This window comes from Wyeomyia smithii, chromosome 2 (assembly GCF_029784165.1).
Source record: "Wyeomyia smithii strain HCP4-BCI-WySm-NY-G18 chromosome 2, ASM2978416v1, whole genome shotgun sequence".
Classification (NCBI taxonomy): Eukaryota; Metazoa; Arthropoda; class Insecta; order Diptera; family Culicidae; genus Wyeomyia; species Wyeomyia smithii.
This window is the reverse complement of record NC_073695.1, coordinates 172,768,285-172,793,252: the sequence shown is the minus strand read 5'-3', so window position 1 is coordinate 172,793,252 and position 24,968 is coordinate 172,768,285. Positions and strand designations below refer to the sequence as shown.

The following is a 24,968-nucleotide window of genomic DNA, read 5'->3' as shown; positions in this document are numbered from 1 at the left end:
GAAGTCCAAGGGTCGAAATAGTTCAAAGAAAAGTTGATTTCAGCAATTCATGAGCTATATTTCTGAAGTTTGTTATGAAACTTACTACAAACTGCACATTTTTTGAAAGAAGAAGGTTAGGAATCTCATTTGAAGATATCATAATTTTGGCCATCATTTTTGAATCATGTCCGCAACTATCGATTATTGATCGGTTCTAAGCATTGGAAAGATGAGAGAAAATGGTATAAGATTTTACTAACTGAATCAGCGAGCATTAGGGATTAACTCACTAATTGAACCAATTTTTCAAATGAACTAAAAACTATTCAACGCATCTTTTTGATCATAGCCGTTTTAAATGTTGACATATATAACTCATTGATCTTCCAACTGTTAATTTTCTTCCACTTTGTTGGCGTCTAACAGCACTGTGGTCTAAATTTGTCTGGTTACGTACGATAATGCTTTTATTATATCCTAAACATGATCCAAATTACTTGTGTTACATTCTTTTTCACTAATCTCATATCTATACATTTTTATTACTAAACTATGGTAGTAAGGTAAATTCAAAAGTCAATTATACTTTGCATTAAAATGAACGCACTGGTTAAATCGTTTATAATAGCTCCCAAGAAGCAGCCCAAATTCTGGGAGTGTAGAAGTTCGAGCTGATTTCAGTATATGCCAGCCTACGCGGTTTACCATTTTTGAAATAGCTTCTATGATTACGGATGTATTTGCGGGAAAGGAAGGATAGTCGAAGGAATTAACTTCATGATTTCGTGCTACCGAGTGGATGAATATCTCGGTTATAGCACGTGCTTCTTCGTGTGTTGCGTTGCTGCGCATTACGACACGAAGCGAAGCGCGATGCAACAAAACGTTTACCAAGCTGCGGTGGCGCTGTTGCAACGTGATAAATCTGTAACGCGAATAATCGAAAGAATGTTGCTTATTTAATTCCACTACGGTCGGTTTTTAGAGTGCTTGAAATAATTTTGTGAGTAGTCTCTATTTACGTAATGCTATACTGTTATTCACTTGCCAATAGTAGAAGTTTTTGTTTTCATGTACGTTACGTACGTTGTTATGTACGTTGTTGCATTGTGCATATACTCGCATTTTTGTTTGTTTGACAAACGCAACAATGCTTTACGACTAATTTTGAAAAGCTTCAACAAGCTGCCAACGTTTAGAAGCCACGCAGCATGAAAATGTTACATAGCTTCTCGCATTACCACGGTGACGGTGATAATGAGACTTCTACGAACGACGATGGCGCCGATTCCGTCCGATAGGGACGACAGTAATGTGTGGCGATGATGGATGGAAAGGGAATAAAAGGAACTGATCTTTTTGAGCGGCAAGCACTCCTTTCTGGCAATTTCGACCAAACAGGTGACTGAGCAGAGCAGCAGTCGGTGATCCCAGGTGGTACTTAAAAGGACATCAACTTAAAGTTTTGTGCCAAAAGGAGCACCATAAGTGGTGTGTGATAGTGTACGAAACATAAAACAAAAAGTCGTTAGAATTACTGTTCTACATAACAGTTTTCTAAAGAATCTAGTGATAGTGTGAAAAAGTAAGCATTGCATCAAATTATAGTGAGCAAGCACTTCAGCGCTATTATTTTTCCAGAGTCCTATTCAAAAGCGCGCGTGTTCGTGCAAACAAAAGGAACGTTGCAACTTTTTTCTCACTAGATTAACAATAAACCAGTTCTGAGAGGCTAACTCGAGTGGATCTTTATACAGGTCCACTCAAAACCCACCACTTGCTAGTCTTGTCGAACCAGGCGCAGCGAATAGGGAAGTATTTCAGCATAAAAAAAAGATTTCCGGAGAGCACGTCAGAAGTGAATGGATTTATGACGCAGAAAGTCTATGAATAAATTTGTAAATCTGTAAGATTTGTCGCAATCGGAACACCATCCGTGCAACTAGTTGAAAAGTGCACTGCTCTGGCTAGAAAGGGTGCGTAGGTGATTTTGGGAAAAGCAGAACGGTCTCGAGAAAAACCAGGTGGAGCCGAAGTAAAATTTATCACCGAAGCTCAAGTCCGCTGCAATAAACTACTAACGATTTTAGTGATCCGCAGTAAGATTCATGGAGGTAAGTAAAAAGAGATTTATTATGATTGTTGGTGGAAGATAGTGAAAAAAAGTTGATCAAATTTAGAATTGGCGATAGATTAGAATTTTATATATCGACTCTGAAATTAGAAAATGGACTTTTTCTTTCTCAGTGTAGAAAGCGCATATTTTCTTTGAAAGCATGCCTGTTTAACGGACAAAACTTTCTTTTTATTTTTGGAACTTCAAAAAAAATATTCAGCGAGATAAAGTTCTTGTCTAGATATACTGCATATATTTTTCCATCATCCACCTTTATAACCATTCCCTGCGGAAGCTGTCGAAAACTGCTCAATCGAACTCAAGTTCTATGAGAGAATTGGTTAGGACATTTTTTAACACATTCCTTTTCAAAAAATTGTTTGATCGTTCATTTCATTTTCCTAGTTTGTGTTATATTGTCTTAAGATGTACAGAAATAAGGATTAAAAGGTAATTTTGCGCGACTGTAACTCGAGTTTTTTTTTTCTTCAAAACTAGTTTCAACATTTATGTGTTCAAACTCGCAAAATATTATACTTACTAGATTTTACAGTACACGCAAAAGTTCAAGCTTACATCAACCGATGTGTCCTCTCAAAACGCACATTAAATGCTCTGGCTTTGCACAACAAATGTGTCAAATGTGTATATTAAGGTATGGTTTGACACTTTGGTAGTACTGCTTACGAATAAAATACAACGAACAACTTCTTGAGAGATTTTGTATTGAATATTATAAAACGTCAGTGAGGCTGTGTAGTTAAAATTCGAAAATTAGCAAGTCAATATCGTTGCTTCCCACTTCCCAGTCTGAATAACTTCCGCTTTTAGATTCTTGTATTTTCCGATCAAATGAAGAAACCTGTCACATCAATTCAGCGGCTCGACAAACATGTGATAAATGCGTGTGAATGTTTCCATGCATAATACATTAAAAAGTAGCATACCGATTTCGCCTCTTCATTCATAATGCGTTCTTGGGTTGTTTTTGAACGGGGAGGTTAATATTAGCAATGAGCAACGTTGTTTTACAGTCATATTGCCCTTAAGCTTCACACAGCTGGCTGTGACTCAAAATGACAATCTCACAGCACCTGAGTCTGCAAAAAGTGCACCCTCAACCCAGTAATTATTTTCCGATCGCGCTTTTTGATTTAGATTCTCCCTTTGCTTTCGTCAATCAATAACACTCATAATAGCATGTATGGTTGGTAATCGTAGGTATACAGAGTTACCCATAAAGTTTTTGACTAGTGCGGAAGAATACTGGAAATAAACCTAAAAAAAACTAAATCCAAAATGTAAGTGAAACATAGCTATTTTTTTTTTTTTAAGGGGGGATTTGTTAGTAGCTTAAGTATTTATGATAAACATTAGTAAATAATGAGTATGTGTGTTCAATCACAAATGGTGACTTCTCAACACTGTTAGAAATTTGTAATTTTAATTGTTAGGATTTGTTTGCTTTCGCAATTAGGACTTATCATTCGTAGGGATTTAAACCTACTTGTCAGAAAAGGGGAAGTAAACTTACAACTAACTTAATTGCTAACTTATTGACTATAAAGAGAGCTTCTTGTAGCAATTGAGGATTGCAACGATTTTTGTCGAAAATTGTTAATAATTTTATTTGACATAGCTTCTAATGGTTCAACACCAGTAAGTCTATGTAATTCGAGTGTACCAAACCAAGGAGGACGCTTCAAAATCATTTTCAGAATTTTATTCTGAATCCTTTGGAGCGTTTTCTTCCTTGTTGAACAGCAACTTGACCAGATCGGTACAGCATAAAGCATTGCTGGTCTATAAATTTGTTTGTAAATCAAAAGTTTGTTCTTTAAACAAAGTTTAGAATTCCTGTTAATGAGAGGATATAAACATCTCGTATATCTGATGCACTTGGCTTGTATACTCTCAATGTGCTCTTTGAAAATAAGTTTTTTATCATAAATTAGTCCCAAGTACTTAACCTTGTCGGACCAACTTAAAATAACCCCATTCATCTTGACAACGTGATTATTGTTTGGCTTGAGGAAAGAAGCCCTAGGCTTATGCGGAAAAATTATCATTTGAGTTTTAGAAGCATTGGGAGAGATTTTCCACTTTTGCAAGTAGGAAGAAAAAATATCTAAACTTTTCTGCAATCGACTGCATATGACACGAAGACTTTTTCCTTTTACGGAAATGCTTGTGTCATCGCAGAACAATGACTTTGTGCATCCTGGAGGCAAATCAGGAAGATCTGAAGTGAATATGTTGTACAGGACTGGACCCAAGACTGAACCTTGAGGTACACCTGCTCTGACAGGAAATCTATCAGATTTTGAATTCTGATAGACAACCTGCAGAGTTCGATCAGTAAGATAATTTTTTAAAATTTTGATTAGGAAAATTGGAAAATTAAAAGTTTGCAATTTCGCAATCAAACCTTTATGCCAAACACTGTCGAATTCTTTTTCTATGTCTAAAAGAGCAGCTCCAGTGGAATAACCTTCAGATTTGTTAGCTCGTATCATATTAGTAACTCTGAGCAATTGATGAGTTGTGGAATGCCCATGGCGAAATCCAAACTGTTCATTTGCAAAAATTGAATTTTCGTTGATGTGTGACATCATTCTGTTAAGAATAATTCTCTCAAACAGTTTACTTATTTAAGAAAGCAAACTGATTGGTCGATAACTTGAAACTTCAGCTGGGTTCTTATCCGGTTTTAAAATGGGAGTAATTTTTGCATTTTTCCATAATTTGGGAAAATATGCAATTTTGAAGCAGCAATTGAAAATTTTCACTAAAAATTCCATTGTGCTCTCAGGGAGATGTTTGATTAGTATATTAAAGATTCCATCGTCACCAGGTGCTTTCATATTTTTGAAATTTTTAATAATTGATTTAATCTCATTCAAGTTAGTTTCAATTATTTCTGCAGGAAAAAAATTCTGGGAAGAAATTAAATCAAATTGACGTGTGACTTCATTTTCAATTGGACTCACAAAATTCAAATTTGAGTTATGAACACTCTCAAACTGCTGAGCAAGTCTTTGAGCCTTTTGTTCATTGGATACAAGAAAACGTTCACCATTTTTTAAAACTGGAATAGGCTTTGAAGGTTTCTTAAGAATCTTCGACAGCTTCCAAAATGGTTTTGAAAATGGTTTCAATTTTTCAACTTTAGTCTCAAAATTTTGATTTCTCAGAAGAGTAAATCTATGCTTAATCTCTTTCTGTAAATCTTTATAAATAGTTTTAAAAACAGGGTCACGAGAACGTTGATATTGACGTCTGCGGACATTTTTCAAACGAATTAGAAGTTGAAGATTTTCGTCAATTATTGATGAATCAAATTTCACTTGAGCCTTTGGAACAGAATAATTCCTGGCATCAACAATTGCACATTTTAATGCTTCCAAAGCGGAATTAATATTCACTTCGTTTTGCAAATCAAGCTCATTATTGAAATTTCTCTCAATATGAGTTTTGTATCTTTCCCAATTAGCCTTGTTATAATTAAAAACAGAGCTCATAGGGTTTAAAACTGATTCATGTGATAAAGAAAAAGTTATTGGAAAATGGTCGGAATCAAAGTCAGCATGTGTGATCAAATCACTACATACATGACTTTGATCTGTTAGCACCAAATCAATTGTTGAAGGGTTTTTTACAGAAGAAAAGCATGTAGGACTATTCGGAGACAAAATAGAATAGTATCCTGAAGAACATTATTTACTGTTAAAAAGTTAAAAAGCTCATTCTCATTGGCCTTCAATGAGCGAGCATTCCAATTTAAGATTTTAATTGTTTTATTTAAAATCATTGCTAAATTTTAAATTAGAAACAATTTTAATAGTAAAATTTGTGCCTATTTGAATGGCTTCAAACATTGATTTTGCCTGCAACATGGCGTTCATAAGATCGAACATTGCCTGTTGCAAAAAAGAAAGTTTACCTGCCGTAATAGGCCCCAGGCAGTTGACATTAGAAAAAATATTTTCGGCAGCAATATTAGCTGGAGTAATAGGTGTACAATTATTTTCTAGCGTGTTTTGCTTACCCATATTAACGGTCATTTTCGAACTACCAACACTAGGCGGTATAATGTTCGAACTACCTGTAACCTGTGCATAAGTTAAACGGGTATGCAGAGGAGTAGGTAAAATATGCGTCACTGGTACGCTTGGAGAATTTTGTTTTGAAGTTGGTTTTAATTGAGAAATTGAATTTTGTTTACCTTGCCTTGCCTTAACAATTGCTAAACGGACTGGGCACTGATAAAAATTTGACATATGGTTGCCGTTACAATTCGCACAGCGAAAATTTTTACTCTCTTTCACAGGACATGTGTCCTTTTTGTGAGAAGAGTCTCCACAATTAAGACATTTTTGGTCCATGTTACAGAATTTGGAACCATGGCCATAACGTTGGCAAGTACGGCATTGGGTGATATGCTTTTCACCTCCGCCATACTTCCTATAAATTTCCCACTTTACACGCACATTATACAAAGCATGTGCTTTTCCAAAAATTTTTAAGTTGTTAACCTCATTGCGGTTAAAATGAATTAAATAATTAACAAGGGAAATTCCAGTTCTCTGACTGTTTTCGCCTCGTGATTTTTGTTTCATTAGAATTACTTGGGTAGGGGCTATGCCAAGTAATTCTGTTAAAGTAAGTTTGATCTCATCAACGGTTTGATCGTTGGTGAGATCTTTCAAGACAACCTTGAACGGCTTGGCGTTCTTGGTGTCATATGTAAAAAATTTGTACATCTTGTCAGTTAAATACTGAACAAGACGATCACGACCCTTTACTGAGTCGGCTAATAAGCGGCATTCACCTCTACGGCCAATTTGATAGGTAACTTTAACGTCAGAAACAAACGTTGAAAGTTCCTTTTTGAATATATTAAATTCAGAAGAAATAGTTACCACAATAGGTGGAACTTTCTCCTTTTTTAAAGATTTTATATTTTGTATAGTTTCATTATTGGTAACTTCCATTTCACCAGCTTCTTGCTCAGGCAAAATATCAAAAGGATTGTCACTACAGACACTCGAAGTGTCAGAAAGAGATGCCTCTCTTTTCCTCCCCGCAGCGATGCGAGGTTTCTTTTTCCGTCCAGCCATTTCAGGTGATACGAAAAAAGTTAAAACAAATGTTAAATTCAAAAGTAGGTAGTCTTGAGAAAGACTGATGGGAACTAACTTTCAGGTAGTCTTTAAAAGACACACTGACAAAACACAAACTTTGAAGCTACAGGCAGTCAAAGACCAGTCCACAAGCAACCGAAAAAACGTCTGATCTGTAGGACAGTTCAAGACGCACTGAAACATAGCTAATATATATGGTTTTGGTGAGATAATGCCTTAATTACATACTAAACTATACTCTCAATTTTGTTTGAGATGGGTTTCCTGTAAATGTGATCCATAGAAAGGGGGAAGAAAACAAGATCGTAAACCAATATATTGTTTTTCAGCCAAAGATACATTCCAACTCCAACTTATTTCAATTTTTTATGCTGCCGAAAAAAGTCTGCACAACACATAGGGTAAGGAACGGCTTAAACAGTGACGCTATTTTGATCAGTCGGAGAAAACGGCCCTTAAACATCTGAATTTTGACCATTATTGACAATTTCAATGACTAGAACGAACACTCCGATTAACTAACCGTTATATGAATACACCGTTCAACTGAGAGAAAACTTTAAATAAACATCAATCGGATCAACCGGAGAGGCCGTCCATCCCAACATTCGATAATTTAATGATTTGAGCCGTTACCACTGCCACTACCTCCCTTGATGGCTACAGCGCACAGATGTGTACCTAGAACAAAAAGCTGGCCAAAATAAGAAAAAAGTTTTTTGTCGCTTTTTGGTGCCACTATATTTTTTCCTGCCGCTAAAATAAATGCTCCACAAAATGCCATCACTCGATGAACGTCAAACGGTATTATCATATGCTGGGAGCGCTGTAAACATTGACAAATTTTCAAGCATTTTTCTGGGAATCGAACCATTTATAGTAACAAGTTGTGCCAGGCATCAAAAAAATGACAATTGATCAATATTTTGCAGCATATGAGTTCTTTATGTTCAATGCTAATAAACCGGTTGATAGAAATTCCGAAATTTCAAAATTATAGTTACTTTAAAGAAGTTTTAGCAATTAGTGATTTTTACGTATTTTCGAGCATTTTCAATATTAAAAAAGTTATCAAATCTCGCGGAATCCGATCATATAATCATCGGAGGAATGGATTTTCATAACATCACGAACACATCCCCGCAAATATCTCATCCGGTAACGTCCGGATTGGCATTTGCGACCCGTTTGAAAAATGCTGTTTATGACGAATTTTGACGTTAAGTGTTCACGCGTACACGGGAAATTCAAAAAAATACCTGATGGGTGCCTGCCTCACGCTTAAAACAGTGTTTCAGCTCAACAAAGATGAAATGAGATTAGTTTAGTGAATGAGTTTCAACTAATTTAAGTACTTAAAAATAACTTGATGCACAGAATCAATAATCCAGATAAATAACCCTCCGTACAAAAGGCTTTTTCCAACCTACGTAGGTTCCACGAGGCATCATATAATTCGTGAGCATCAAATTGATAGGTCTAAATGAAGATATTTTGCTACATCATTTTTGCAATTTGTTTCGCTGCCCGTTTTGCGAAAACAAATCATTCGAGCGTATTACTTCATCTGCTCACTAACATTAATGAAGTCACATAGGATACGTAAATGTAAACATTAAGTTGTGTGTGTGATATTTAGAGTTACTTTTTAATATAATACTCGAACCAGCCACTTCCACCTCTCACTTATATGTTTCCCAAAACATCGCTAAATAGCAGCGAAAATAATTTTGGCCAGGTTTTTACTCGAGTTACTCCTCTGTGCAGCGTGTCCTCACGCCAATGCCGGGGGTATCTTCGTCGGTCTTGGGCGATACTTTTCCAGTTCCCCTGAATGTTCAGGGCTCCCAGGTTCTCTTTCACTGCATACAGGCATGTTCATGGCTTTCCACGAAGCCGCCGACTTCTATCTGGTTCTTTAGTGAGCACTATTTATTCTTTCTTCCGACATTCGCACTAGTGACCAGCCCAGTGAAGTCTGTCCTTTTGCAATAAGGTCTATAACACTGGTCGACAAAATGAAAAAAGTGCATTTCAAAAGCTCAAACCGGAAAAAATAAAAGATCATAGCTATTCAACCATTCTTATGAATTTTCGCTATAATCTTTCGTTTTTTCCGGTTTGAGCTTTTGGAGTGCACCTGTGTTGACGAGTGTAATGTTCACATCTCTATACACTTGGTACAACTCGTGATTCATACGTCTGCGCCACACACCATTTTCCAGTTTCCCACTGAGAATTGTACGCAACACTTTTTGCTCGAAACGTTTTGTGTCCATAGAGAGCCACCGGAAGGATCAGCGTTTTATACAAAGCGAATTTCGTCGACGTTTGCAAGTTGAGGGACCTGATCTAGCTACGCAGTCCGTAAAAGGCCTTATTCGCTGCCAATACCGCTGTTAAATTATAAATGAAGTGTAATGAATGAACTAGAAAATATGAACTCTTCAAATTAAGTGTTTAATTTGTCCACAAAAGGACAATTGATTGTTCAATTCTCTTTTGATACTTGTTAACATCGCTGTGCATTAATCGTGGGCCAGCCAAACTCAGCCACAGGGATAACCGGAGTGACAGCGAGTGTCAGCCAACCAGAGGGATAGCGAGGCGACAGCCGATGTCAGAGGGGATAAATAAAAAAAATAATAAAAGATTAACGATAGCGAGCGTGGTTTATTAATAGTAAAAATATTGCTTAAAGTTCATAGAAGATATTATACTGATCATAGCAGCTTATAAATCGTAAGAAAGTATACGAAATCAGCGCGGTGCAAATATATATTACCGCATAACCTGAAAAAATACAGTGAAATAGTTGAAAAGGAAAGGAAGAGAAAGGCAGGGAAAGGAAACGAAGGTTCAAGTGGAAGGGATCTATAGTGTGCAGGAAGACCAGGAAGGGAAACTAATTGTTGTAAGATTCATTGATTCATTGAACTACGAATTATGCAAATCACTATATAAAAATCTTTACAGTTTGAGCTTCACTAATAAAAGGCTGCTTCAAAAAAATAGTTATCGGTTCCGTCAGAACATTCTCAAAAACAATTATCGAGAAATAGGATTCTGCTTCAAAACGCTATGGCTGAGAATACCGAACTGAATTTCACGCAAACGCAGCCTGCGAACAAATTTCAACTACTAATGAGAGTATGATTGGCTGTGATGGATGCGAAAGCTGGTACCACTGTCGTTGTGTCGGAATAACCGCCGAAATGAGGCTGGAAGAAAAGTGGTTTTGCGATAGAGAAACCTGCAAAGCCCTGGCTTACAAGAATGAAAAAGAGAAGGGTGCTAAAAGAAAAAATACTAGCAAGAAAATTGCTAGCGATTCCGAACGGGCCGTTCAGCAGAGACTACAGGAGATGGAAGAAAACCAAAAACGATTGGAAGAGGCTATGGAAGCAGAATTGATGCTGAAAAAAAGAGAACGAGAGTTAAAGCGGACACTGGAGAAAAAGAGAAAAGCTGTTAGAGCAACAAATGCGCGAAGAAGGAGAAAAGGAAGAGCTCGCGCTGCAAGAGCAGATTCTACGAGAGAGAAAAATGCAATTAGATCGACTACAGGCAAGGCAGCAGTCGTTCCAAATCGAGATGGCAAATTTGGACTCTCAAATGTCGAAACTCGAAAGGGCTGGTGCAAAATCGATAGCAAAGGTCGATTCGAACGTAGGTGGATCAGATGTACACCCTCTGGAGAATAAAAACACACCGCTTCGCAATCCGGAGGTTAAAGGGCGACAGAAACCGAAAAAACTGCACCGATTTGCTGGAGATGAATCCTCAGAAGAAGACGACTATGAAAGCGAAGAGGAGCATTCTTCTGGCGAAGAAAATACTGATTCTAGTGACATTGATTACGATTCGAAAAATACAAAAGTGAAGGAAGATGGGAAAAACGGTAGCATTGGCCGCGAAGGGCTGGGGCAGCTGCAATTGAAGCCAACTAAGGCACAACTGGCTGCGAGAAGTGGTATATCGAAGAAACTTCCTAATTTCTCTGGGAGGCCGGAGGAATGGCCCTTATTCTACGGAGCATATCAGGCCTCGAATGAAGCATGTGGTTTCTCCGCCGTTGAAAATTTAGTTCGACTGCAAGAATGTATTAAAGGTCCAGCGCTAGAAATGGTACGAGGGCAACTTCTTTTACCTAAATCCGTACCGAAGGTAATTGAAAAACTGCGCAGCTTTTATGGTCGCCCGGAGCAGTTGCTACAAAGCTACTTAGAAAAAGTCAGAAAACTTGAGCCACCAAAAGCTGGAAAGCTGGCGAGTTTTATTCCCTTCGGGACTGTAGTTGAACAGCTCTGTGAGCATTTAGAGGCTGCTGGTTTAAAATCACATCTTATTAATCCACTTCTAATACAAGATCTAGTTGGAAAGCTTCCGGATAACGATAAGCGTGAGTGGGTCCGCTACAAACGCGGAAAGAAGCGAGTCACGCTACAGACATTCACCGATTTTATTTCCGAAATAGTAGAAGAAGCTTGTGAGGCAAATGTGACGCTAGAGTATAAGCCCGTTACCGAGTTCCGAACGGGCAAAGACCGACAGAAGGAGAAAGGCGGATTGTTTAACCATAGCATCAGCGAGAACACGAGAGCTAGCAATGAAGAACGGAAGAGGCAAAAACCTTGCAGAGCATGTCAGCGCACTGATCATCGACTGCGTTACTGCCAGGATTTTAGAAACCTCTCGTACGCAGATCGAATGGAAATAGTAGATCAGTGGGGTTTGTGCTCAGTGTGCCTGAACGAACACGGTATGGCTCAATGTAAATTCAAATTGCGATGCAATGTTGGCGAATGCAGAGAGCCTCATAATCCTTAACTACACCCCTTTACAGACGTCGTTGGTACGAGTGCCCATATTCGAACCAACAACGTGACATTGTTCCTAATGATTCCAGTTAATCTCCACTGGGGGAATCGTACAATCACAGCTCTTGCGTTTTTGGATGAAGGTGCTTCCGTGACGCTGGTAGAAAAAAATATAGCAGATCGTTTAGGTGTGTGTGGCGTCCAGGAAAAGCTTACGATTAGGTGGACGGCCGATATAACACGAGTAGAAAAGGAGTCGCGTAGGATGAATCTTTGGGTATCCGCCGTCGGTGCGGATGACAAATTGTTGCTGAAGTCAGTTCGGACGGTGGAAAAATTAATGCTACCCCAGCAAGCGCTAAAATCAAAGGAGATTGCGGCACAGTACGCTTACATGCAGGAACTATCGATAACATCGTATGATGGACGACCGGAATTACTCATAAGTTTGAATAACATCCATTCGTTCGCACTGACGGAAATAAAGGTTGGGACGGAGACAGAACCTATTGCAGTGCGCTGTACGCTCGGGTGGACAGTATATGGACCAACCCGAGCAAACCAATTTGGAAAAGAAGGCGCTTGTTTAAACTTTCATCAAGAGGTCAGCAATGAACAACTGTACGATTTGCTAAAGACCCACTATGCATTAGAGGAATCAGTGGTTTGCGTGCCAAGGGAATCTGCAGAAGATAAAAGGGCTCGCGAAATCCTCCAGCGCACTACTAAACGAATTGGAGACCGCTTTGAAACCGGGCTTCTGTGGAAAAATAACGATCCGCATTTCCCGGATAGTTATCCGTTGGCCGTGAAAAGACTGAAGCAGTTGGAGAAAAAACTGGAGAAGAATCCAGAGTTGTACGAGGACGTATGCCGACAAATCGATGAGTACCAGGAGAAGGGGTACGTGCATTTAGAAACTCCTGAAGAGCTTGCTAATACAGAACCAAGAAAAATATGGTACCTCCCTTTTAATGTCGTCTTGAATCCCAGGAAACCAGGAAAAGTACGGCTCATCTGGGATGCTGCAGCTGCCGTGCAGAACGTATCACTCAACTCTCAGTTATTAACGGGTCCTGACATGCTTGTTCCGTTGGTTACAGTAATAATCGGATTCCGAGAGCGCAGAATTGCCTTTGGAGGCGATCTGCTTGAAATGTATCACCAAGTAAAAATAATCGACGATGACAAGCAGGCCCAACGTTTTCTTTTCCGAAAAAAACTCCAAGACCCGCTAAATATTTTCGCTATGGATGTTGCCACATTTGCATCCACATGTTCTCCCTGCTCAGCTCAATACGTGAAAAACTGTAATGCACTGGAGTATGCCGGACAATATCCAGAAGCAGTGGAAGCAATTATAAATCGCCACTACGTCGACGATTATTTTGATAGTGTCGATACCGTTAAGGAAGCAATTACCAGAACGAATCAAGTAAAGTTCATTCATAAATGCGCCGGATTCGAGATTCGCAATTGGGTATCGAACTCGTCTGAAGTACTGCATAGTTTGGGAGAGAAAATTTCAGCTACGAAGGTCCATTTCAATCAGGACAAGATTACGTTACAAGAGCGTGTGTTGGGTTTGATATGGAATCCAGAACATGACGAGTTTTCCTTCTCCACACAGCATCGAGAAGCAACTCTTCCGTATCTTCGGGGGGACAAACGGCCAACAAAACGAATAGTGTTGAGTTGTGTAAGGGTTTTTTTTACCCTTTGGGCCTGCTGGCACCTTTCACAATACACGGGAAAATTATCGTTCAGCATCTTTGGCGTAGCGGTTTCGACTGGGATGATGTAATTTTCGACAGCTGCTGGGAGATGTGGAATCGATGGATCGGTTTACTGGTGGACGTAGAAAACGTACGCGTCCCACGATGCTACTTAGGCGATTCAGTAGCGGCGGACGCTGAGTCAATAGAGATCCACATTTTCACCGACGCCAGTGAAAACGCCTACGGAAGCGTTGCATATCTCCGGGCGGTTTTCAAAGGCGAGGTGCGGTGCTGCCTGGTTATGTCTCGAGCGAAAGTAGCTCCGCTGAAACGCCAATCGATACCTCGATTGGAATTGATGGCTGCTGTTCTAGGGGCTCGAATGAGCCAGACCATACTAGCAAAACATACGTTGAAGATTAACCGTTGTATTCTGTGGACAGATTCCAGGACAGTGTGCAGCTGGATAAGCTCTGACCAGCACAAATTTAAGCAGTACGTGGCTTTCAAAGTTGGGGAAATTCTGGAGCTAACTCGTGTAACAGATTGGCGATGGATTCCGACAAAGTTGAACGTGGCTGACTTACTAACTAAATGGGGTCGAACTCCGTTTTTGCACAGCGACGGAGAATGGTTCAAAGGTGCATCTTTTCTTTACAATTCGGAAAACCAATGGCCGTCTACGAGTATACCAATTGAAGATACCGACGAAGAAACTAGAGCTCACGTACTGTATCATGAGGTCACCGTTGATAATAGGTGCTCGCGATGGACCACATTACTTCGAGGTACAGCATACGTGTTAAGGTTCCTGAACAACTGCAAGCGAAAGAAAAACAAACTTCCCATCATCACTATGAAAGCCACGGAAACTCAGCGGAAGTTGATCATAGCGAAACATGAGACGATTCAGCTGCCACTAAGCAAAGAAGAGTTCCAGAAGGCAGAAAGTGTTCTTTGGAAACAAGCACAGTTTGATGGGTTTCCAGACGAGATGAGCGCGCTGATGACCAACATAACGCTCAAACCAGGACAAGAACCCGAGAGGATTACGAAATCCAGTTGTATTTACAAACTAACACCGGTCCTCGACGAAAACGGGGTACTGCGCGTTGGCGGTCGAATGGAAACATCAACCGTTTTCCGGTTGACAAACGATTTCCGATTATTCTGCCGCGGAAGCACGGCTTGACAAGAAAAATAATTCAATTTTACCACGAAAAGTTTGGTCACGCTAACTGCGAAACTGTGGTGAATGAGCTTCGCCAACGTTTTTGGATTCCAAATATTCGAGCAGCGATTATACAGGTCATGCGCCAATGTATATGGTGTAAGGTGAATCGTTGTCGTCCATTGGCTCCGATGATGGCTCCACTACCCGTTCAGAGAGTGACCCCCCATCTTCGACCATTTAGCTCGATAGGCATCGACTATCTGGGTCCCATTGAAGTGGCGGTCAACAGAAGGAAAGAGAAAAGGTGGGTCTGCGTATTCACTTGTCTTGCGATTCGTGCCGTGCATCTCGAGGTTGTACATAGCCTCTCAACACAATCATGTTTAATGGCCATACTGAGATTTAATAAGGAGCATGGCATACCAACAGAAATTTTTTCGGACAACGCAACTTGTTTCAAGGGCGCAGACCGCGAGATGCGTAGAATCTACAGTGAGTGCGCGAATACAGTAGCGAGCGCAACGACAGCGTGGCATTTCAATCCTCCAGCAGCGCCGCTCATGGGTGGCATCTGGGAGAGAATGGTAAGATCCGTGAAGGAATGTATGAAAACGCTTGATGATGGAAGAATCCTAACCGATGAAGTTTTGCTAACGGTCCTTGCGGAAGCAGAGGATATGATCAATGCGCGTCCCCTAACGTACATACCACAAGAGTCAGCTGAAGAAGAAGCAATCACCCCGCATCATTTCCTTCGTGGAAATGTGACGATTGCGGATATGAAGGTAGACGGGAAAGTTAATGTTACAGGCGCTCTACGAGACGCTTACAAGCGACCGCAATTTGTTGCGAACCGAATGTGGGAGCGCTGGTCTAAAGAATATTCACCAACTATAAACAGGCGAACCAAATGGTATGAAGACCAGAAACCATTAGAAGTAAATGACCTAGTATTCATTGTCGACGGAAAGAACAGGAAGTGCTGGACTAGAGGTATAGTAGAACAAGTGTTTCAGGGACCGGACGGGCGAATCAGGCAAGCAAATGTGAGAACAGCTGGAGGCGTACTGAGACGTGCTGTAGCAAATTTAGCGGTGCTGGGGATAAGAGACTGTAAATCCGAAACTTCCGGAAAAGTTACCGGATGTTACGGGCTGGGGCATGTTAACACCGCTGGGCATTAATCGTGGGCCAGCCAAACTCAGCCATAGGGATAACCGGAGTGACAGCGAGTGTCAGCCAACCAGAGGGATAGCGAGGCGACAGCCGATGTCAGAGGGGATAAATAAAAAAAATAATAAAAGATTAACGATAGCGAGCGTGGTTTATTAATAGTAAAAATATTGCTTAAAATTCATAGAAGATATTATACTGATCATAGCAGCTTATAAATCGTAAGAAAGTATACGAAATCAGCGCGGTGCAAATATATATTACCGCATAACCTGAAAAAATACAGTGAAATAGTTGAAAAGGAAAGGAAGAGAAAGGCAGGGAAAGGAAACGAAGGTTCAAGTGGAAGGGATCTATAGTGTGCAGGAAGACCAGGAAGGGAAACTAATTGTTGTAAGATTCATTGATTCATTGAACTACGAATTATGCAAATCACTATATAAAAATCTTTACAGTTTGAGCTTCACTAATAAAAGGGTGCTTCAAAAAAATAGTTATCGGTTCCGTCAGAACAATACTCTTTTGATAGCACAGTGGAAAGCGGTTTCACACTGAAAATCTAAAGACCGACCGATTATGATTGCCAACATCCCCGTTTGTGTGTTGCCAGAATACAGCAAAGCTCTTCTCTGGAGGAAGTGCTAATGCACCTAGCGCTGTTGTTGCTATCACCGCACAAAGGCAGATTTTTACCAGTGGAAGTAAAGCCGCTGCTCCTATCGCTGATGCTGCTCCCTCTATCGCTGCTGTTACCCGCTTCAGCTACCGCTGCTACAGTTCGCTGCTATCCGCTGCTGCTTAGCTAGGTCCGTCATAATGGACAATTTTCTGTATTTGAGCCGATGCATAGATGATTTTCCAATCGATTGCTGCAAGAACGAAGGAAATCCATTGAAAACTAACCGATAAGCATTTGCAATTGGACATATTTTTTTCCTTTTCCGTTTTTAGATTTTATTTTAATTCCAAGACCAAAATCGGACAATGCGTGCTGCAAGAAAGGTGTATCAGTTTGTGAAATAACAAACATATAAACAACATATTTACATAGGCTTGTCATTTCTCCTCAGAGAATCACTAGCGTGTAGGACAGGGCTGTTCAACGTACGGCCCGCGGGCCATATCCGGCCCTCGGCTTCTTTTCTCGCGGCCCGCGTTAAGTTTTGAAACGCGTTTCACATTTGACTCACGTGTTGATGTATTCGGATTGGAATTTGTTATGATACAAACTATCTTTGTATAATTTAAACTTATTTAACGTTGAAACTTCCAATCCGTATCGACATTTCAAAAATGAAGAACGACTTCAATAGAATGGAGGTAGAAAAAAAGTAGTTGTCGTTCATCTTTATCAGACGAGAATTTAGAATCGTGTTTGCGGACTTCGGTATCAGATTTTGATATCAATATGGCACGTGTTCTGGAAAAAAAGCCAATGATTTCAAGTTTCTCATTGATTCTCCAAGCGCATATAATTTTAAAAACTTACAACAGTCCTGTTTTATCATGAGAAAAATTCAAAAAATCATTGTTTGTTTTCCATATTTTTTATGGCTGTGGCTTGTAAGTTTACGTTTATCATGGTAAGCTTCAACTGGTACCCCCCTTGGCTTTTCTATCTAGAACGAACTGCTTTTAAATCAAAATCACAGTTAACCAACATAATATTTTAACATATATTTGTACACAATCTGAAAATTAGCTGAAATTTGAAAGTTTTCAAAATTTTGGCTCGACAGCTGTTGTGGATTGTGAAATTTGGCCCGCGTGTCAAAAAGGTTGGACAGGCCTGGTGTTCACTGTTTGTCTATTAAACATTCATCAAATGAAGGAAGCGTCTAGATAGGAAAGTAGACTACATTGTTTACTTTGCATTTTGGAACTGGAAAAAAAATTCAACCGCCGGTCACGCATGTTTGCTCTTCAAATACTATCGAATTTATCTTGGCAGTGCGTACCGCGATGTACTTCTATGTGTTCTCACTAGAGTGATTAACCACTCTTGCTTTGCTCAGCTGTGGTGTAAGCAGCTAGTGTATTAATTTTTATGCAAGCGGTAGAAACACAGCACAAAGCAAAATAAGCAATAACTGTGCCTGCTTACATATACATACGTATGTGCACACACACAAACACACACACATACACACATACAGACATTGTTAAATTCATCGAACTGAATTCGCGTCAAAAGTTGATGTTCTATTGGGTCATTCCATGTCAAGTGTCCGAGGAAATACATCGACCATCTCCGATTTCGACCAAAATTTGTGAGTCGATGTATTTCGAGCCGGAACTTATAAGTACAAAGTGTTGTACCGATTGGTGGACCCGTCGGCCAATGGGACTGCCTCCACTTTTTGCGAATTTAGCAAAACACCTTTTTTATTTTGTGAATATCTCGGGACCCTGAAGAGATACAGGTGATATTGACATATCATTTTGAAGGGTTTTAGATGTAAAATCGAACTGCGTGATCAATTTTTTTCTGCAGTGTTGCCAACATTGCATTTTTTTCGATTCAAAACTTAATTTGCAATTTCCTCAAAATACCCCCCCCTTCGATTTTGATTTTGACCACGCCAATGTGTTTGGCAGACGATTTTAGATAGGAATAACTTATCAGCAAAAAACAAAATGTAGCGTTCCAGAGATACAGCATTTTCAAAATTGCAAGATTTTGGATTTTGTCTACGCACGAAAGCGCTTCTACATAAACTGCTGCTATCCTTATGGTATCCTAGCAGGCGTTTGTGTAATCGAAGAGTTGTTCCTTAGAGGAGCATCCTTTAATGATGTAACGCAAAAAATCCCGCTCTAGAATCATTTTCACGAAAAGTTCTCGGTCACTTGACATGGAATGACCCATATAAAAAATTAAATACACTTTGATCGATATTTTTAAACCTAAGCCGCCAACCAAAAATCCGCTCGGTAACATTTTTAAGGAGCGCAGCAGCCTTCATTTGCGACTAAAAATATCAAATATTCAGCATCACATAAATATATACTGACAAAATACACACATATGCACACACATGCACACACGCATTTTTATAAGCCGTAATTGACATATTTTAAATTGAAAACATGTATTACTTTAAATAATTTTTTGGTATTTCATAATTATTTTTTGTCATTCCGCGTCGAACACTCGACAGAAACGGACGTGCAAAGTGGTCGTTCTATTACAATCCGGTCCATGTGTACGAATAGCCAAACAAAAGAGTGTATTATTCGCGCTAAATGCCAACTAGATTGTGAGTTGTGTCGTTACGTTCTGTACCCGGCTCGCAACTTTGGCTGTATTGGTGCAAAATACCAGCTGCAGTTTTGATCTGTGCACAGTGAATAGATCTTTCTAATTCAAGGCCATCAGTTGACATTCGAGTGTGCTGAGTGATCTCACACCCGGCTCACTGCTGCTGGCTGTATTGGTGCTGCTGTACTGGTGCTGCTGGCTGCTTTGGGTGCAGCTTCGAACGATCGGACAACCACTGCTGGAAGGAAGAAGTAAATAGGTACGTGTTCTTGTCGGCGCTAGATCGCTAGTGCGCTACATTTAGCGCGATGGATATAGATCCCTCGCCTCCCGTGCCACCATCCCCGAGCCCCCCTGACCCTGACCCTTCTGTTACCCCCTCCCCTGTTCATTCTCCAGTCCCCCCTCGCCCCAGGCTTTACCCGGACGGATCTCAACAGGGCAGCTATACTGTTTATTTTCGTCCAAAGGCAGGAGTGAATTCAAAGCGATTAAACATACTGCAAATTTCTAAAGACCTGACGAAGGGGTACAAGGCCGTGACCGAAATTTCCAAGGTCCGACCTAACAAGCTCCGTGTCGTGGTCAGTGATCTGGCACAGGCCAATGCTATCGCTTGCTCTGAGCTCTTCACACGCGAGTATCGCGTTTACATACCCGCACGAGACGTGGAGATCGACGGTGTCATAACCGATTCGAGTCTGTCTGTCGAGTGTATCCTAAAAAGCGCAACCGGTTGCTTCAAAAATACCGAAACACAGGCGAAGATTTTGGATTGTAAGCAATTGCGGTCCATGTCTCTCGTCGGCGGTAAAAAAGTTTACACTCCGTCAGACTCGTTTCGCGTTACGTTTGCCGGATCTGCACTCCCTAGCCACGTCTCGATCGACCGGGTTCGTCTGCCTGTGCGATTGTATGTACCCCGTGTTATGAATTGCACCAATTGCAAGCAGTTAGGCCACACAGCCGCCTAGTGCTGCAATAAGGCACGATGTAGCAAGTGTGGGGAGACTCATGCGGAAGATTCTTGCAGTGTTAATGCTGAAAAATGTATTCACTGTGGGGAAAACCAGCATGAGCTCTCCACATGCCCGGTGTACATGCAGCGCAAAGATAAAATCAAGCGGTCACTTAAGGAGCGTTCAAAGCGTTCTTATGCTGAGATGCTGAAGAAGACCGTGACCACTTCTACCATAACATCGAACCCCTTTGATCTGTTTTCCTCTGATGAAACCGATTCTGACGATTCATCAGCGGGAACATCTTATGCCAATCCTGGGGAGTCTAGGAAGAGGAAAAATGTTTCTTCTCCTAAACTTCCCCGTAAAGGTCCTAAGATTTCCCAAAGTGTAATGAAAAGTACGAACAAACCAAACAGTGCTGCGGAAAAACCGAAGCAAACTCCTCCTGGGCTTGCAAATTTAAAGTCCCAGAAGGAGTTCCCAGCACTGCCAGGAACATCTAAAACCCCAGTTGTTCCTTTTGCACATCAGGTTGATGAAACAAGCTCTGGATTAGTGAAATTTTCTGACATTGTGGACTGGATTTTTGAAAATTTCAATGTACCCGATCCAATTAAAATTTTTCTTACAGCATTCCTCCCAACAGTTAGATCATTTTTGAAGCAGTTGACTGCCCAATGGCCCCTCCTTGCAGCGATTGTATCCTTCGATGCCTAATTCAACCGCGTATATGTAGGATTCTATCTCTGTCTTACAGTGGAATTGTAGAAGTATTTTACCAAAAATTGATTCGTTTAAAGTTATGATAAATAAAAACAAATGCGATGCATTTTCCCTTTGTGAAACTTGGCTTACTTCAAATATTGATCTCAACTTCCATGATTTTAATATTATTCGCCTTGATCGAGACACCCCATATGGAGGAGTACTTTTAGGGATTAAAAAGTGCTATTCTTTCTATCGTATTAACCTCCCCTCGATTCCAGGCATCGAAGTTGTCGCATGTCAAATGACAATACAAGGTAAAGAGCTTTGTATTGCCTCAATATATATTCCTCCCAGAGCACAGGTTGGGCAACGGCTGCTCTTTGATTTAATAGAACTTCTTCCCTCGCCACGTTTGATTTTGGGAGACTTCAACTCTCATGGTGTGGCTTGGGGTTCCCCTTACAATGATAACCGCTCCTCTTTAATCTATAACCTTTGCGATGACTTCGACATGACTATTTTAAACAACGGTGAAATGACACGTATCCCGAAACCTCCAGCGCGCCCAAGCGCTTTGGATCTATCCTTATGTTCGACGTCGCTACGGTTGGATTGCACATGGAAGGTAATCCTCGATCCTCACGGTAGCGACCATCTGCCTATTCTTATTTCAATTACAAACGGGTCAACTCGCATGCGACCAATTGACATTCCGTATGACCTCACACGGAATGTCGATTGGAAGTTATACGAGGAAATGATTTCAAAAGCGGTCGAGTCGATTCAACATCATCCACCACTTGAAGAATACAACCTCCTCGCGGGCTTGATTCTCGACGCCGCGTTGCAAGCCCAAACGAAGAAATATCCCGGCGTAACGATCAAAGAACGGCCTCCAACTCCGTGGTGGGCCAAAGAGTGCTCCGATGTCTACACGCAAAGATCCGACGCGTTTTTGGCCTTCCAGAAGGGAGGTATACCCGACGACTATATACGGTATTCGGAGCTTAATACCAAGCTTAAAAGCCTGGCTAAAGCAAAGAAACGCGGATATTGGCGTCGGTTCGTGAACGAGACGTCGAGGGGTCGATGAGCACTCTTTGGAACACAGCCCGAAGAATGCGGAATCGCGTAACGGTCAACGAAAGCGAGGAGTCTTCAAGTCGGTGGATATTTGATTTTGCCAGGAAAGTATGTCCGGACTCTGTTCCTGCGCAAAACTTTGTTCGCGATACGTCTCCGGGTCACGACGCGATAGAATCACCTTTTACGATGGCAGAATTTTCAGTTGCCCTCCTGTCCTGTAACAATAACGCGCCTGGGTTAGATAGAATCAAATTCAACTTGTTGAAGAATCTACCCGGCAATGCCAAGAGGCGCTTGTTGAACTTGTTCAATAAGTTCCTGGAGCAAAACATTGTACCGCAGGATTGGAGGCAAGTGAAGGTGATCGCCATCCAAAAACCAGGGAAACCAGCTTCTGATCACAACTCTTATAGGCCGATTGCAATGCTATCCTGTATCCGGAAATTGATGGAAAAAATGATACTCCGTCGTTTAGACCATTGGGTCGAATCAAATGGTCTACTATCAGATACTGAATTTGGCTTCCGCCGCGCCAAAGGGACGAATGATTGTCTTGCGTTGCTTTCAACAGATATTCAGCTGGCGTATGCTCTCAAAGAACAAATGGCGTCTGCGTTCTTGGACATTAAGGGGGCTTTTGATTCCGTTTCTATTGACATTCTTTCGGGTAAACTTCACCGACAAGGATTTTCTCCAATTTTGTACAATTTTTTGCACAATTTGTTGTCCGAAAAGCACATGCATTTTACGCACGGCGATTTGGCAACTTTTCGCATTAGCTACATGGGTCTTCCCCAGGGCTCATGTTTAAGCCCCCTTCTTTACAACTTTTATGTAAATGACATCGACGAATGTCTGGCAAATTCATGCACGATAAGACAACTTGCAGACGACAGTGTAATCTCTGTTACAGGAGCCAAAGCTGCCGATTTGCAAGGACCATTGCAAGATACCTTGGACAATTTGTCTGCTTGGGCTTTACAGCTAGGTATCGAATTCTCTCCGGAGAAGACTGAGATAGTAGTTTTTTTCTAGGAAGCATGAACCTGCTTAGCTTCAAACACAATTAATGGGTAAAACGATTTCTCAGGTTTTGGTACACAAATATCTTGGTGTCTGGTTCGACTCTTAAGGCACCTGGGGTTGTCACGTGAGGTATCTGATAAAAAAATGTCAACAAAGAGTAAATTTTCTTCGTACAATAACCGGACAATGGTGGGGAGCCCACCCAAGAGACCTTATAAGGCTTTACCAAACAACGATACTGTTTGTTATTGAGTACGGGTGTTTCTGTTCCCGCTCCGCAGCAAACACACATTTGATCAAACTGGAGCGAATACAATATCGTTGTTTGCGTATCGCCTTGGGTTGCATGCAATCGACCCATACGATGAGTTTGGAGATCTTAGCTGGAGTACTACCATTAAAAAACCGCTTCTGGAGCCTGTCTTCTCGTATTCTAATCAAATGTGAGGTCTTGAACCGTCCCGTGATTGAAAATTTTGAAAGGTTAATCGAACTTAATTCTCAAACCCGTTTTATGACATTGTATTTCAATCACATGTCCCATAATATTAACCCTTCTTCGAATATTCCAAATCGTGTCGACTTATCAAATACTTCTGATTCTACTGTGTTTTTCGATACATCCATGATAGAAGAAACTCGTGGAATCCCGGATCATTTACGCGTGCAGCAGATCCCTAAAATTTTTTCCAATAAATATCGAAACATCAACTGCGACAATATGTACTACACTGACGGATCACTTCTTGATGGGTCCACTGGCTTCGGTATCTTCAATAAAAATTTAACCGTCTCCCATAAGCTCGATAATCCTGCTTCTGTTTACGTCGCAGAATTAGCTGCGATTCAGTACACCCTAGGGATTATCGAAAAAATGCCCACGGACCATTATTTCATCTTTACGGACAGTCTCAGTTCCATTGAGGCTCTCCGATCGATGAAAGATGTTAAGCACTCTCCGTATTTCCTGGGGAAAATACGGGAACATCTGAGTGCTTTATCCGAAAAATCTACTCAGATGACCTTAGCGTGGGTCCCTTCTCACTGCTCGATACCGGGTAATGAGAAAGCGGACTTTTTGGCTAAGGTGGGCGCAACAAACGGTGATATTTATGAAAGATCAATTGCCTTTAATGAATTTTTCGCATTTGTACGTCAGAATACGATCATCAGTTGGCAAAATTCTTGGACCAAGGGGGAACTGGGAAGGTGGTTACATTCCATAATCCCCAAGGTGTCGACGAACCCGTGGTTCAAGGGGTTGGATGTAGGTCGGGATTTCATTTGCGTGATGTCCCGGCTTATGTCCAATCACTATAGATTTCACGCGCATCTCCGTCGTGTTGGGCTCGGGGAAAGTGGTATCTGTGCCTGTGGTGAAGGTTATCACGACATAGAGCACGTTGTTTGGTCATGCCCTGTACACCGTGACGCCAGGTCTAGATTAATAGCTTCCCTGCAGGCCGAAGGTAGGCAGCCGGCTGTTCCTGTTCGTGATGTCTTGGCGAGCCGTGATCTATCCTACATGTCCCTTATATACGTTTTCCTGAAATCCATCCACGCCCCAGTTTAGTCCTATCCCCTTCCGCCTACATCCAACCAAACGACAAGAACACGTTAAGACCCCGGATCCGGAAACAGCAATCAGACCCGCACGATACTCTCAAGGCCCGATGGAAACAACCCAATATGCCAGTCCGTAATATCTTGGCCCAGCAGCGGAACAAATTTAATATTCTGCTTACCTATGGCAATGAAAATCATCAAACAGCAAACCTGTGCTTTTAATGCAAAATA

The 24,968-nt window shown here is 40.9% G+C and overlaps 1 protein-coding gene across 2 annotated transcripts in view; it reads left to right on the top strand.

The window, feature by feature from the left end:
- Positions 1-1,340: 1,340 nt before the first annotated feature.
- Positions 1,341-24,968, top strand: part of LOC129721365 (allatotropins-like) — a 90,554-nt gene continuing 66,926 nt past the window's right edge. Inside the window, exons 1-2 of one of the 2 annotated variants that reach the window (XM_055673859.1) lie at positions 1,341-1,567; positions 1,624-2,096. In XM_055673859.1, coding sequence (XP_055529834.1) covers positions 2,091-2,096 — 6 coding nt within the window. In that variant the 5' untranslated portion in view covers positions 1,341-1,567; positions 1,624-2,090. Of the gene's footprint in view, positions 2,097-24,968 lie in introns of both variants that reach the window. The other variant, XM_055673858.1, reaches the window with a different exon arrangement.